This window comes from Typopeltis vanoorti, chromosome 20, assembly GCF_054136105.1.
Source record: "Typopeltis vanoorti isolate ZY-2024b chromosome 20, IOZ_Tvanoo_1.0, whole genome shotgun sequence".
In the NCBI taxonomy this organism is placed as follows: domain Eukaryota; kingdom Metazoa; phylum Arthropoda; class Arachnida; order Uropygi; family Thelyphonidae; genus Typopeltis; species Typopeltis vanoorti.
This window is the reverse complement of record NC_143568.1, coordinates 36,583,396-36,600,998: the sequence shown is the minus strand read 5'-3', so window position 1 is coordinate 36,600,998 and position 17,603 is coordinate 36,583,396. Positions and strand designations below refer to the sequence as shown.

Sequence of the window (17,603 nt, the reverse complement as noted above, 5' to 3'; positions counted from 1 at the left end):
TCATTAAGGATATTGACGGAAGAAAGTTGAAATAATTTGGACAGATTGCAATTATAGAAAGAGGACTTCTCAAAACAGTAATAGAAGGTAAAGTTTCTGAAAAAGAAGAAAGGAAAGGCCATCAATGAGATGCATGGATAGTGTCTGGAGTGACTGATTTTCAGAGCTTCTAGAAAAGCGTACAACAGGACTACCTGGTGAGGAATGGTGGGACACATCACTGAGCAACTGAGTGGCCATATGATATCTGATGATGTCCAATGAATAGATGGATGGACAGATGGATATGACGGCTTATAATTTGTAAAGTGTAAAAAGTCAGATGCTTTTATTAAAGAAAGATAACCTGATTGCAGTATCTGCAGCCTACTTTCCTTTGATCCAACTTTATATAGTTTATGGAAGCTCTAACAGCATGCAGCTCAGCAGTAAAGCTGCTGTATTTCACTAGAATCCAATTAAATATTATTCTGAACCATTTTGCATAGATTAGTAGAAAATCAGAATATTTTGCTCTGTGTATTTTGAAGAGTTGCTGACAGATGTTTCCCCTTTCCAAACAGAGAAACTGCATGGACATGCCAAAGTGGAAGGTCATTTCTGGCATGCTTGCAGTATTGTCTACAGCAATATTTACAACTTATAATAGTTCTTTAATGCACAGATCAAATGGGTACATACCATGTATGTTATACAGGTTTTCAAGTGCACACCAAAAATACAATTTTACATGTAGGATAGTCTGGGAACAATTTTATTTTGATTGCAAACAGCAGAGATACTGGAATAAAAATTATAGAGATGGTTCAGTTTTCTTCAATGTAAAGGCTAAGGATAGGTGACATTGTACTGTCCTAGTTGGCCGAGTGATTAGCATAGCCACTCTCCAGCTAAGAGGCTTTCGGTTTGAATCTTGCCTAAGCATGGATGTTTGTGATTGTCATCTACCTTCATTCATTCATATATGTGAATAAACACTCTCCCAAGATGGAGTGGGGCACCATGGGAGAAGCAGACCCAACCCTCCTGCAATGGGAGAGGCCTTTACCTCAGCAGTGGGGAAAAGTTACAGGCTAGGTTTTAAAAAAATAAATTCTTTATTACAATATTTATTCACAATATTGTAAATGCACCAGATACAGTCCTATTTGCCTGATAGAGGAAAGGATTTGATCATCACAGTACTATTTTCTGGAAATGGAACAGATAGAGCTGTGACCCATAATTAACCTTTGATCAAATAAATGCTCAATAACAATGGATCAAATAGAATTCATGCACACCCCCAAGATGTGAAGAAAGAGAGCAAAGAATATTCATAGTTCTCCTGCACTTATCCCTTAGATAATAACTATGTTAATGTTTATTTTTTTTATCTTCATCAAATATGAATCCCATGCAACTGGACTGTTGCAAGTGAGATTGCAGTTTGTCCTACTCCTAATTCTAAGTCAGGGAACAGAAAATGTACTATAAGGAAAATAAATCCATTTGCAAGCACCCCAAAAAGAGAGAAGTCAGTTGTTTGCTTGCTCAGCATCTAAAGACCCTCATGTTGCATGTTACTGTTACCATTTTACCCTTAAAAATGGTAACATCAACATAATTTTCTTCAGCTATAAGTATTACTTATGGTTAGAAGAAGCCATTCCATTACTTAATTTTAATAGTAAAAAAAGTGTGATACTTAAAATAACCCTGCGGAAATTCTATCCTCTTGCTGAAAGGGCTGGGAGGAGGAGTCGATTAACTTGGAAATGGATGGTTTTGACTATATAAAACATTTAATGACAAGAGGAAGGTAGCCTCTAAGATACCCCAATCATATAACATGTTAGGTTCCAGACCACTGTTGTATAGCAAATCACTGCTTTCCTCTCCCTCCACTTGCAGATATGTGTAATGGTTTAATAATGTTTTTAAGCGGCCATATATGTATGTAAATGACATAAATAAAACATTTATTTACATCATATACACAAATGAAAATTTAGAATAATTTTGACAAACAAATAAGTTATTCTGAATAGCTTGGCTTAAAGGTACCACTAATCTTCACCATTAAAAGTTTTTCCATTTTAGCAATAGTCACATTTACATATAACTGTAGCATTAAGTAGTGCAACACTTTATATTTGCTAAGAACTTTATATCTTTGTAACAAATGTAACAAAAGTAGTGAGAGGTAAGTTTAGCCTGTCATCAATAAAATAATAGTTATGAAGTGTTTATAATTCACAACAAAACACCAAGCCATAGACATAGTAAGCAACGATGTTGTAAACAAACAGTTCCCAAAAACTGACCATTGGTTGATTCACGGGAGCATCTTGTCACTACAACTATTGTATGAGTGAACACAGCATTGTATAAATGGGTAGTGGTCATGATTCAAAATACAACAATAATACAGTAATACTCCACCATATGACAATTTATAGCAATCTGCTATGATGCTTTTGAATCATAACTACTGCTCAGTTATTACAATGCTGTGTTCACTCATACAATGGTTGTAGTGATGAGATGCTCCCATGAATCAATCAATGCTCAGTTTTTGTGAACTGTTTGTTTACAACATCGTTACTTACTATGTCTATGTCTTGGTGTTTTGTTGTGAATTATAAACACTTTATAATCATTATTTTATTAAATTCAGGTCACACATTTTTTCCAGTTTGAAAAAAGCTGATATATTAAATGCCCATGTTTTTTTTATATTTCTGATGGATGTTTTCTGTTTAATTGAACAATCTAATGTAAAGTGATTTTTACAAAGGATGGATGTGTCTTTGGAAAAGAATAAAAAAGTTCTCACTCCAGAAAACAGAAAAGGGCTCACTATTTTTTCTAAGATCTTACAGAAGCAGCTAATGAATTAGACAACAGTTACTAGACAATAATTAGTTTGAATTTGGATCCTTAACTGACTTTGCAAAGGCAATATTATTCACCTTTTGTCAGGAATCCAGAAATCCCCCCCCCCACCAAATGATTCTGTTATAAAGGCAACGCAGGTAATCCATTGAAGAATAATGGTCGATGTTTTATCTCATAATGGATGTTACCTGGTCTTACAGCACTTGATAAACATTGAAGCAAGGTTCTTTTAGTTCTTTCTTGAAGAGCTCATTGTCAAAGTTCCACACCATTTAAAAACACAAAAATTTAATGATTTTTTTTTTTTTTTTTTTTTTTTTTTTTTTGGAATGCTGTCTTATTCTCCAGAAATTCTGGAGAATAAGACAGCATTCCCAATGTTTTGAAAAAACTTTCCATGAGAAAGTTTCTTGTTGTTTTTGGATCAGCAACTATACATCCATTGTTTCTAGGACTGAAAGTAACTGCAATATACATCTACCCATCATTTTCTGGATTTTCCCAGAACACTGATAATTTGTTACAAAAATATAAATTGGAATTGGATCCAAGATTCCTTTTGACTGATGTATTTATTATGTTTGGACATAGCCATGTTTGAAAGCATTAAATTTCTTGTGATAAGATAGCTGCAGAACTGCACGAGTTTAATTGGCTGCTGTGTAGTTAGTATTCCAACCCAATATGGGAAGGGAGAAAACAGCCTAAATGGAGTTGTTCTTTAAGAGACACTTTGTGCGATGAGGTTTTTTCAATTCATAAGAAACAACAAGGAAATAAGTAAAAAAAATAAAAATAAAAATTCAATCTGAATATTACAGGCCATTACCAGTGGCAATGTTAGTTAATTACAAAGTAAAATGTGAACAATGGACTGATTTGAAACAGTGAGCCGCATGATGTTATACATAAAACACACAATTAAGGAAACATTGCATATAGATTTTCAACTTTGTTATTCCATCTGGATATTTTCTTTGTAAAAATAAGTTTTACAGTCAAATTGAAGGAACTGCCATGGGAAATCCTCTCTCTCACAAAACTATTTAGAACATTTAGAAAATATACTGTTCTCATCCATACACCCTCGGAATTCATTTTGGGTTCATTATATAGATGATATTTTTGCAATCTGGCCCTATAATAAAGAAACGCTACCTACGTTTTTATCTAATATAAAAAAATCTCCATCCAGGAATTAAATGTACTATGAACTAGATAAAGACAACAAATTATCCTACTTAGATATTCTACTCCTTTGCTCATCATCAGGTGAACTACTTACTTTGCTTATTGAAAGCCCACTGTCACTAAACGCTACATTCAACATCACTTTGCTCACCATCCCTGGAATTATTAAAACTTTAGTATGACGTGCTCACAGTATATGTTCTACACCTCAACAATTACAACAAGAGCTCTTAAACATCACATGATATATGAAATTCAGTGGCTTCTCAGAAAGGAGACCATGCAACATTTTTTTTTATTTTTATAATCCTAGCTCAAATAACAAGGAAACAGTACTTTAGGTTTCTATCCCATACATTTCTGGCATCTCAGAACCAGAACCAATTTTCAGAATTCTTAACAAATACAATTTAGTGGCTACTTTACTTCCTATCAACAAATTATCATCATGGTTTCCACAAAGATAAATGTTCCTCTCTGGCTGTTCCTGGTGTCTACCAAGTTCACTGTGAATGTCATCATTTTTACTTTATACAAACTGGACACTCAGTGGAAAAGAGAATACAACATCAATTGTACATGAGCAACAAAAAACTCTGGCTTGGCACAGCACAGAATAGATACAGACCAAAATATCATATGGTCTGAAACACACTTATTTGTGTCGCTGCAAATTTAAATATTTATTTAAAAAAAGCAATGAAGCCTTACTTCACTGTCTGGATTTAAATTGGAATGAATGCTTCTCAATATCTAAGATGTGGGAGTCTTATTCTAATAATCATACATCATTAAAGGATTTTTTTTAATACAGTTAATAACTAATAATACGTTTCCTCAATTGTGTTGTTTTATGTATAACATCATGCGGCTCTCACTGTTTTAAATTAATCCGTTGTTTGAGTTCTACATTGTAATTAACTAACGTCGGCACTAACGATGGCCTGTAATATTCAGGCTGAAATGTATGGTTTTAAATAAATAATTACTTATTTCCTTGTGTTTTCGTGTCAATTAAGTAAATGGAATGATTTCTTAAGAGGGTAATGAAAGTGTAGAGTATGTGAATGAGTTTAAAGTACAATATGACATATGTTGATGGTTCAGGGAGGGCTCAGTAGTAAACTTACCACTTCTATGGAGGTCTGTTAATAACAAAATTATTAACAAAAAATATTAATATATTTAATTGATATATTTTAGAATAAGTTCCTAGTAAATAAGTCAGCAGATGCCCTAAAAGAATACAGAAAAAAAAATGTGAGAAAGTTAAGCTATGTGTAAAAGTAACTAAACAAAAATCATGGGAAGACTGGTAACAGTTTGAAAAATACATATCAGCAAGATATGTAAAACGTTCTGGGGACTATTGAAAAAGCTTAGAAATGGAGGAAAGATTACTGTACGAGGAATCAAAAATGATAATGGTGACATGAAAATTGAAGAAAAGGATCTCCTAGATGTTTGGAGTAATTACTCTAAAAGACCATTAAATAAACCAAGCAGCAAAAGAACCTCAAAAGATTCTCAACCTCAACGTTTTCAGAGAAAATTTCAAACTTAGACACTAAATGCTGAAGAATTAAACCAACAATACTGCTGTGTAACACTAATGGTAACATATTCACCATTTTTGTCAGGAATGGATAGACTGGGCACATTTTTTAACAAACCTTACAGCAGTCAGCATCTTAAAATTAAACCAAGAACTTTGTTGTTGCTTGGTTGGCCGAGCAGATGGTGGTTCTGCTCTCCAACTAACAACAGGGTACAAGTTCAAATCACACTATGGCATGGAAGTTGGTGATTCTTCAGGTGGTAGACGAATTTTATTATTCAACGTGAGACTAGTATTAGAATATGCCATGAACAAACTAGATTGAACTAGATATGACAAAAGAGATTAATATTAACGGTAAAAAAAGTAAATCTTTTACAATACACTTATGTTGTAGTAATAGCACTCAAACAAAGAGAACTAGAAGAAATTATGAATGAATTAACAGTATCAAATAAAATAGGATTATAGACAAACTATGAAGAAGCTAAAATAATGACAAATATCAAAGGAAATCAGATAACAGAAGAACAAATAACTTGACATACAGGAACGTAAGACATGATAATTAATAAATAACAAAATAGATTTAACTTATGTATAAATTGTTATTAATATAAGTGTTTCATTCTAGCATCAAGGGCATCTTCAGTATGACTTTCAAATTAAACAAGAACAGAAACTGATATATTCAACAATGACACACACAAACTACACACGATGTAAAGTATCGTGGTCTAATTATATTAAAATTCTAGTAAAAATAATTTTTAAAAGATTTAATAATAAATTTAAAAAATATATACACACACACATATATATTATATCTATACACACACACACACAGGGTGATTCAAAAGTCGTGCACATCAAAGTTGAAGCTGAGCTGCATCAAAGTGTTTTAATTTAATTATTCGTTTTGCCTATAGATGGTACCCTTGGACTATTGGCCACTTGTGTAATCTATCTGCAATGTCAGGTATGGGTGTCCATTGTGTAGTTTTGTTTAAGAGGAAAGCTAAATTGTACTTTCCTAGGAGCAAGGAGTTATTTTGAAATGTTATTTTGCCTGTCATTCTAACAAAAATCTTGTGGAAAAATTTAGTCATAAGTATTCCAATCTGTTGTTCCTCAAAATTCAACAATCACAAGATTAATCAAATGCTTTTGGAAAACCTGAGTCAGTTGCAGACAAATAGCAGCATGGAACACCTTCCATTTTGACTCCCCTCTGTGTGGGGCACTGTTCGTGGTGGAGGAGACCTCCCAGTGATGGTACTGGCCCATTTACATTCTTCCTCTTTTTCTTTGCTTTTCTTCCCCCCCCATATTTTTTGATCTACTTCTCCTGTGTCCTTTTCACTATCCTTTTTTCCAGACTACCATCATTGGTATCCAATGCCCTGCCAGCGTGTTTGTCATGTGGTGAGACCCGTGGACATCTGGAAAGAGGATCCTGGTAGTCTTGCACTACTTCGGCAAGACCAGTGGTCCTGGATGGCCCAGCCAGGATCAATCAGTTAGTGGGCTTGCCTGCAAGGGTCAACGGTGTTGCAGTAAGTCTCTCACTCCCCATGGTGTAAGGGTAGAGATTCTAGGCTTGCTGTAGTGCCAGTATAGCATCTGGGGTAACACCTGGTGTTCCACTCCTGAGCACAGTAATTACTTGCCGGTCAGTTGGCACCCACATGTGGCTCTGTGATAGGTGGGGAGCTCTGGTGCCGAACCAAAAAACTCCTTGACTCCTCAAATGTTTCAGGGGCTCTAACAAAGTCCCAACCAAGTACTGATGCTGTTATATACAGCATATGGAAACAGAAGAAAGAAACAAAAGAAATAGATATCATACTAATATAAATGTATCAACATTTTTAATCATTCATGCAACAGGTGATTACACACACAGGGTGATTCAAAAGTCGTGCACATCAAAGTTGAAGCTGAGTGTTTCAAAGTGTTTGTTTTGCCCATTGGGAAAATGTAACCTTTCTTTATTCAAAAGGGTCTAGGACTGGCAGGACCTCCTAAAACTGTTAGGAAATTGCATTCTGGTGATATCCTTGTGGAAACAATGTATCGACAACATTCCGAGAAACTACTGAGAGCAACGACAACTGGTGGAATAAAAATTACAATAACACCTCATAAAACACTCAATTCCTACAGAAGACTAATATCAGAATGGGATCTCCTATATGTTCCTGATGAAAAGATATGCTCAGAACTTAAAAATCAAGGAGTGATGGGTGTGAGCCCATCCTGATACATAGGGATGGTCGCCTGGTTTCAACCAAGAACATCATCCTTACTTTTGATACATCTAAGCTTCCAACATCTGTAAAAGCAGGGCATCTCAGCTGTCCTATTACAATGTACATCCCTAACCTGCTAAGATGCTTTAAATGTCAGAGATATGACATGTCCAAACTGCTTGTTGTAGTTCTACTACCTGTGTAAGATAACAAATCTTGCTGTGCAAAAAAAGCTAATGTGTCAACTGTCAAGGAGATCATCCAGCCTACTCTTGTGCATGTCAGAAGTGGAAAGATGAAAAAGAAATACAAAAATTGAAAACAGAGCAAAACACAATATATCAGGATGCAAAAAGAAAGCTAGCCACCATCACACCTGCTCTGAGATCCTCTTATGCTGAGAAGGTAACAATTAAGAAAGTGCCAACAACAACAACTCAAACTTGTATGTCTGTTCCACCCTCTGATAATTTCACCATACCTGCACCTTATGATCGTGAGTGCTTCTCTGTTGAGTGCATCAATCACATGACCTATGGCATTACTCCAGACAACTTCAAAAATGGTCCCACTTGTCAAAAAAATAATGGCAAAAATATCACTCAAAGATAAACCACCAGACACTCCCACAGAAAAAAATGGATACTTCAGTACCCATTGAAAGTAAACTAAACTTACCAACTGACACTAACACATCAGATGTATTGAATACTCTACCAGAGGAAGAGATGGACACTGGTCGTCCATACTTCCCCAAAACAATTGATAAATATAAATCTGACAAAGGTAAGCCCTCAACCTCCCCAAAACCAGACAAGTCTATAAAACCAAAACAACAGGAAAATTTCTACAGCATCCCTCCACATTGGAATTAAGGGAAATGAGGCTGCAGATACAGCCTGCTAAATCAGCTCATACTTTCTCACATACCATACACAGACTACAGACAACTTATAATCAAAGCTAATTGCTCAATGGAAGTCATCATGGCAGGAAGCACTGACAAACAAATTATATGACATTAAACCTGAAATTAAGCATTGGCATTCTAGTCAATGTATAAAGAGAATAGAGGAAGTTGTTCTTGCTAAGCTCTGCATAGGTCACAGTCATCTTACACATTCTTATTTACTGAGAACTGATGACCCTCCCATGTGTGAAAAATGCAATACACATCTCACTATTTGTCATATTCAGGTAGAGTACCAGCACTTTACATAAGAGAGAGAAATGAAATTTTTACCTATCTAACCAAGCCATATACACTCAGGTAGATTGCATGATGTTTTTAATTTTTTTACAAAGAATTAATTTGTACAAACACATCTTGACTGTAATTTTGTTTATATGTAAATAATGTATTTCTTAACTTTTGTACATAAATATATATTATTCATTAGTTTGATTTTTGACTGATTGTGTATTGCTGTAGCTTTTGATCTTATATTTGTATAACCTTATTGTAATTCTGCAAATATGTAAATACCACATTGCTAATAATAAAATTAGTTTAATCCTTTATCCAAGTGTGAGCAAACAAAGTTTGCGCCTGAAGTATCTTCAGGACTAGGGTAAAGTGATACAACACCAGGGCAACTCGTTGCAAAGGTGGAGAAAGCTACCAACACTCCTAACTCAGTATCTCCTATAATGCAAAACACATCTCCTTGCGGATATGTCTAATGTTATGCATTAAACCACTACCGACTAGTTTCGACCTTTATTGAGGTCTCTTCAGTGGGAGCCAGGCCCTAGTGGAAATACCAGGCAGAAGCATTAGCAGGTCATCTCTACCTATAGGAGTTGCCAAATGGTGTGCCACCCTTTTTTAATAAATTACTCTGGATTTAGAGAAAGATGTTGAAAGTTTATTTTTTCACTTGGTTAGATTATAATAAAATTAGTTTAATCCTTTATCCAAGTGTGAGCAAACAAAGTTTGCGCCTGAAGTATCTTCAGGACTAGGGTAAAGTGATACAACACCAGGGCAACTCGTTATAATAAAATTAGTTTAATCCTTTATCCAAGTGTGAGCAAACAAAGTTTGCGCCTGAAGTATCTTCAGGACTAGGGTAAAGTGATACAACACCAGGGCAACGAGTTGCCCTGGTGTTGTATCACTTTACCCTAGTCCTGAAGATACTTCAGGCGCAAACTTTGTTTGCTCACACTTGGATAAAGGATTAAACTAATTTTATTATAATCTAACCAAGTGAAAAAATAAACTTTCACCACATTGCTAACTTAATTTTATGCATACATATTGTATAATAATTCCTTTTTAACTATGTATTACTGTAATAACATTTGTTCTAATCTTATCTACATGCAGATACTGCATTCCTTAGCTTGGTTTTGTACACATGCATTTTGTTTATTAACTTGTACTGTTGTCTATTTATGTACTGCTGTCACTTCTGAAGTAATTTTGTTTATATATAGATACTGTGTTCCTTAACTTTTGTGCATACATATTACTTGCTAGTTTATTTTTTGATTAATTATGTATCACTGTAGGACACCTTGTATATTTGTGTAACCTTCTAGTAATTTTGTTTATATGTAGATACCACATCGCTAAATTTAATTTTTATGCATGCATCTCTCTCTGATCTCCTCATGTCTAAGGACTCGTGACCTTCCTGATGATGCTTTGCATTTCTTTCTTCTCTGTGCTTCTCTTATTGCTTGTTCTAGTTTAAGTCCAGTGATTCTTGATATTTGGTACCTGTAGGGGGTTTTCCTCTTTTTCTTTTCCTACACGGTTTACCCTGTATGATTATTTTTTCCAGGTAGTTGCTTTCCCCTCTACATATGTGTCCAAAATATTGCATTATTCTCTTGTCAGTTATATTTATCAGTCTTGTGTGGATATTCAGTTCTTCTAGGACACTTTTGTTTGTTCATTTTTCTGTCCAAGACACTCTTAACAATCTTCTCCAGCACCAGAGCTCAAACACCTCAATTCTTATTCTGTCATGAAGAATGCATATTGTATAATAATTCCTTTTTGCATATTTATTTATGTACTGCTGTAAAAGCATTTGTTATAATTTTATCTATATGTAGATACTGCATTCCTTGGCTTGGTGTTTTGTACATGCATTTTGTTTATTAACTTGTATTGTTAACTATTTCTGTACTACTATAATAACCTCTGACCTTGTGTGTTGCTGTGTCCTCTGCAGCAATTGTTTATCTGTAGATGCTGCTTTGTGGAACTCAATTTTTGTACAAGCATACTGTTTACAATTTTCTTTAACTGCTTATGTATAGCTGTAACCTTCAATATGGCACAGTATGACCTTTGATTGTTTTTGCACCAAATAAACTATAAACCAAACCATTTTGACTGAGGCTAAATAAATTGATTGCACAGACAGGTATGTCATATGGCAGTACTTGGAGAGCCACCAAACAATTAAAGCTTTATCCATACCATGTTGAAGAAAATGGAGTTCATGAGCTGGACAATTTTTTTCTTCATTGACAAAGAGTGGTTCTTCCACCTAAGTGGATACGTCAATAGCCAAAATAAGAATCTGATCATTGGAAAATCCTTGTGTTTTCCATGAAACACCCCCTCATTCCCTGAAAATCAGAGTGTGGGGTACAGTATCATGCTGTCAAATTGTCAGACCATTTTCTTTGAGACAACAGTGAATAGTACACTGTACCAAGACATTATCACCCAGTTCGTGGCTCTCCTTGAGAGACTGAAGAATATGACTGCAAATTTCAGCAGGATGGCGCAACTTGCCATGCATCAAATGAAACAATACCAATACTGAAATAGTAGAAAACTTCAAGGTTTTATTATTGAGGAAGGCAGGTGTAAAGTACAACAAATTTTGTTGGTGAAACTATCTTGTTCTGAAAAAAGAATATTCATAACAAAAACTCTCTACTAGGTTATAAGCTTCAAAGAATCTGCTAACTTTTCTTTATTGCTTTGGAAATGCTGCTATGTTTTCAAATTATTATGCTTGTTTATAAATAGGAGAACCCAAGAATGCTTAAAAGGTTTCAATAAATCTCAATTGCCTGTAATTTGAAAATCATCAAAAACCTAAGGATAAGTACATATTTTGCATGAATGGTTTATGAAGAATTTTTTGCACTGTCAAAAAGTAATGTGCCAAAAAGAATTTGTGCAAACAAGCATTTCAGCGATTGGATAATACACCAGGGCATCCATTATCACTAAAAACAGAGTAAGCAATGTACATTCTCAAAACACAAAACCCTTAATTCAACCAATGGATCAAAGTGTGATAGCTAGATTCAAGAACACAAATGCACACGTGGTTAATTTTGAAAAATTTATTATCAATATGGCTCATTGACATCATTTACCATTCATGGAATGAAGTTAAACAGAAAAATATGGAGTTTAGTGGGTCCTGATTGCATAAAACTATGAAAAGACTGAAACAAATTTAACAAGTTATTGAACAAACAGGTGAATAACTGCAAACATTAATGAGTTTTTAGAGTCTCACAGAGACTATCAATAGAACTCACAGAGACTATCATAGAACTGTCAATAGAACTCACAATTTGACAAAGAAAGAGCATATGAAGAAAATGAAAAGGGCAAAAAATGAAATTGAAGATGTCCACTGTTTGTTCAATAACTTGTTAAACTTTAAGAAAAGTTATCAGAAATAATTCTTGTAGCAAGGCTTATACGTTGGTCATACATAACTGGTAATTAGCTTAAGGAATTAACAACACATAACGGATATTAATTAAAGCAAACTTTAATGAATACCTTCAATATTTTGGCAACATCACGTTGCCATCTTCAGGAACATACAAATATGGTATGTGCATGCAGGCACTAACAAAAGCAAATGAGGAAGAAGGCAAGAAACTAACATTGTTCATAATTTAAAGTGTCAAGCCATTTCGTTTGGCAAGGAAAATTCTACAAACAGATAGAGGGGACATCCATGGGTTCATCACTTTCCCCACCCTTGGCCAACTTCTTTATGGAGACCTTTGAAGAGAAAGCCTTAAACTCTGCCGAAAAAACCCAATATTTGGCTTCAGTATGTGGACGATATGTTCGCTATTTGGCCACATGGCTCAGATACACTCCACTCCTTCCTAACACACTTAAACAACCAGCACCCCAGAGTCCAATTCACCTTAAAAAAGAGTTAAACAACACCCTCCCCTTCCTAGACACTCTAATCACTCGCCAGCCTGATGGATCTTTGGTTTTCTCTGTTTATAGAAAACCCACCCATACAGGCAGATACATTCACCAGCAATTCTCCCCCCCCTTCACAACAATATGGGGTTATAAAAACACTATTCAATAGGGCAAAATTAATCTGCTCAGATCACGATGCCCTAACCACTGAACTAAACCACATCCTCAACACTTTCTTAGCCAATGGCTACAACCCCCAAAAAATCAAAAAAAAAATACTAAAATCAGTAAACCACAACCCCCCTCCACAATAAAGATTACACTAAATCTATCACCATCCTCTACATCCGGGGCACCTCTGAGAAAATAACTAATATCCTCAAAAAATATGACCTGAATTTGTGTTAGAGAAAGTTGGCATTTCTTATCTGCTCTACCAAAGACCAACCCTCCCCCTAGACCTACCTGATGTATACCAGGTCCCTTGCAGCTGTAAATTGTCCTACTTTGGCCAAACAGGCAGGACAGCAAATATCAGGATTTCAGAACACAAAGACTACATCCGGTCTCACCAGTACAGCCACTCTGGGCTGGCAGATCATGTCTTAGATACCTGCCATAGAATTCATTGGAAGAAAACTAAAATAATACACAGCAAGTTCAAGTACGAAAGATTATTCATGGAATCATCAGCAGGTCTAAAAAACGTTCCAAACCTCAACAAATTTGGGTGCATGAAACTACCCCAAATTTGGGAAGCCTACATTATGAGAACTTCAGCCCAATGGCCAAGACAACCCAAGTAGCTCACTAGAAGGCACCATTAGGACTTTAGGAACAATATTTGTTTCTTGCCTTCTTCCTCATTTGCTTTTGTTAGTGCCTGCATGCACATACCATATTTGTATGTTCCTGAAGATGGCAACGTGATGTTGCTGAAATACTGAAGGTATTCATTAAAGTTTGCTTTAATTAATATCCGTTATATGTGTTGTTAATTCCTTAAGCTAATTACCAGTTATCAGAAATAGTTGTTTCTACAACTGTATAAAGAAATCAGTTACTTTCAAGGTGAAGAATAATGTCAAATTTTCCATTTTCCTCTTGAGATATTTTTAAAAATAATTTAATTGCACATTCTAAATGTATATATCTACTAACATTTATTCTTGACTATCCTACATCCCATGCCTTAAACACACATTCATTTCTCTCTCATTTTATTAAAATATACTTTAGTTTAATATAACTGAACTCTACATTCAACGTTTCGACCTTTATATCAAGGTCATCTTCTGGATCATTGTCTCAGTTGTCTCCATAATTTTCAAAAATGTACTTGGATCACCGTGCAAGCCTAAAAGAAAGGATTTATTAAAATATGTTTCTGACCTTTACTTTTTTCAGTATTTCTTACTGAATGTATATGCTGAAGGAAAGTAACAGAACAAATTTTATTTCCTTAGTATTGTATATAGGTGGTAAATGAATTTCAACACTCAGTTGGTCCTGCTTACTGAAGGACTAAAGTAGCTTGAAAAAGTTCCGTGTCTAGTCTCATCAAGAGGTTTCCAGATTATTTAACTCTCAACTCACATGCAGTGCTAAACATCTTACAAGGCTACAAATGCTCAGGGAAGGAACTTGTACAAAACAATTACCCTCTGAGATACACTCATCAACTCGAGATCCAAAATCTAATCAATTGATAACATAAGGAAGATGTTCTGTCCACATAGGATGCCTATGCCAAAATATCAGAAATAATTTTATTTCTGATATTTTGGCATAGACATTAACACTAATAAAAAAAATCAGACAACATATTAATAACATTAATTACCAAATGCTTGCAGTTTTCCTGAGTGAAAGTCATCCAATAATTGCAGCAATCCTTGTTCCATCTGTCGGACATCTGTAATGTCTGTGAGAAAGGAATGTTGTTGACATTGTCTGCCACTAGGTTGGGCCACAGACTTTAACTTACTGGTTCCTACTAGGGAAGAGGAGAATACACATGCACCAGGTGCGTGAAGACATTTGAGCTGCAAACGAACTAGCAATTCAAAAGACAAAAGGTTTAACACAAACAAAAAAAAAAAACTGTGCAAAGGCTTAGCATAAGCTCATAAACATAGATCTCAATCAGTTAATAGAGGGAGAAAAAAAGGAAAGGGGTAAAAAAAGCTAATTTAAATCACAATGCATTTAGTTATAGCAAGCTGTCTTTCATTATACTAAGAATAGAGCAATTGTTATAGCCATAACTGTATCTCTTATAGAGCCACAAAATGCAAGTATTGAGAGCCAAAATCTTTCAAAATATTATGGATGTGTGGAGTGTGTTTGACAGCAGAAAAGACCTGTATAAGAGGGACTGCCTGGAAAAATTACTTAACGTATGAGACGCTAATGTAGAGAGTTAGGGAAACTAGATCATCAAGGGAGGAATGGAAAAAATGTGTGTGAAAGTTCAGCTATGGTATGCAAATATGATTAAGATATGAATAGCTTTGAACATGGTTATGTATCTGGTGAAGGGGTAAAAAAATATGCTTAGGGTTTGTACCTTTTGAGTATGTCTGGAGAGAGAAAAGAGAAAGTTCTACAACAAGGCCAAACAAGATTGCATATCTAATTATAAGAATAGGCTAGGTGTATGTCTATACACAAATGCCAAGAACATAAACAAAACAGTTGAATTCATTGCTTTATTGAATATCATGTGGCCTAAGATTGTTGGCATTAGTGAAACCTGGCTATCAGAATCAGACATGATAACTGGGATTGAGTGTAATGGGTATACTATTTTTAGGAATGACAGAAGACATAGGAAAGGAGGGAGAGTACTACTAAAGATATCAGATGCCTTAAGTCCAGTAGTGTATAAATGCAAGAAAACTAATGTTCCATGTAGTGATGAGTTTGAGGCTATCTGGTGTGAAGTGGAGGCTAACAAAATGAAATTAATGATAGGGTGTTGCTCCAGACCTGGCAGCTGAGTTGAATGGGACAAAGAAATGCATAAGGCATTTAACCTTATGGGTACTAAACGAGCGATCATTATGGATGACTAATTATCCAAAGATTGATTGGGTAGAAGAAAAATCTTATGACAAGAATGAAGAGGAATTTATGAATTGGTGTGAGACAACTTTCTTAAGCAGCATGTGAAAGACTCGAGGGTCATAGAGTGCTGGATTTGTTCATAGTGTCAGAAGGGATCGTTGTTAAGAATATGACTATTTTACCACCAGTTAGTGATGGTGATCATGCTGTGCTTTCTTGGGAAGTATCTAATTATATTGATATTCCCATTAGAATATCAAAAGAATAAGTTTTTCTTTTGTCTAATCCTGCTACCACTTTTTTTTTTTTCTTCCCCACTTGGATTGTTCCATCAAACCCTGAAAGAAACCTTAAAATTGGTGGCTAACGGGACTCTGGCAAACCCAATTTTATGAAGAGCGTATGTTCTGATCTCAAACTTACTACCATGTCTGGGGTAGCCGGTGTGTCGAGAACTGCAGTCCAGGATCTCGATGAGAAATATGCTACGAGGACTCTCAACATACTACAGCTAAACATCAATGGCACTCAAAAAAATGATGGAAGAACTTAAGAACATTTTATACAAAAATAACATCCACATTGCATGCTTACAAGAAACAAAACTAAATCAAAATCTGAAGCTTCAAATCAAAGGCTATTCAACATCAAGGAAAGATTGATCAGATCGTTCTGGCAGAGGTCTAGCTATACTCCTACAGACCAAACAAATCAAATATAAAGAAATCGTATCAACTACAAAAAGTAGTATAAATAGTAACACAGAGGCTCAAGTAGTCAAGATATTTCTACCAAAATGCATTACTACAATAGTCAATGCATATCACCCAGATAACACAGATATAAATACAGAATTACTTCAACAACTAAGTCAAACAATGTCGGACACAAAGATCCTTTTAGGAAATCTAAATGCCAAAAGCTCAACTTGGGGCTCCCCACAACTAGATCGAAAGGAGCACAAATAGAAGACATAATTGATGATCTAAACTTTGAGATAATAAACAACAGGAAAAATACATATCTTTCAAAAACAACAGGCACAGAATCAGCATTAGACATCACAGTAGTACATTATGAAACTGCGAGTCTTACCCATGGAAAATACTAAAAAATGCCATCAGTGATCATAGACCTATTATCACAACCATTAATTTGCAGCTAGACCAAAAACCACAAAGAGAGATCTTGGAACATCAGAAAAGCAAAAATGGGCTAAATACACACAACTAGAAACATATTGCACTGGCATACCCACTAGTAAAGAACTTGACCAATAACTACTAGAACTAACTAACAACATACAGAAAGCTGCAAAAAATTCAATTCCCAGAGGTCTCAGGAAAAACAATTGGGTTCCTTTTTGGAAAGATCACAATATCAGTGCTATAATCACTGAAAAAGATATTTTCAACGAATAGTTAAAACAAAATAATACAGAAGACAATAGAAAGAAGTTAACAGAATTAACTCAAAACATAAAAGATGAAAT

At 35.0% G+C, this 17,603-nt stretch overlaps 1 protein-coding gene across 2 annotated transcripts in view; it reads right to left on the bottom strand.

Annotated features, from left to right (window-relative positions):
- Positions 1–17,603, bottom strand: part of LOC150095369 (uncharacterized) — a 114,319-nt gene that overhangs the window by 57,109 nt on the left and 39,607 nt on the right. For both annotated transcript variants that reach the window (XM_090410079.1, XM_090410080.1), the window contains exon 2: positions 14,886–15,038. In XM_090410079.1, coding sequence (XP_090266205.1) covers positions 14,886–15,038 — 153 coding nt within the window. The remainder of the gene's footprint in view (positions 1–14,885; positions 15,039–17,603) is intronic.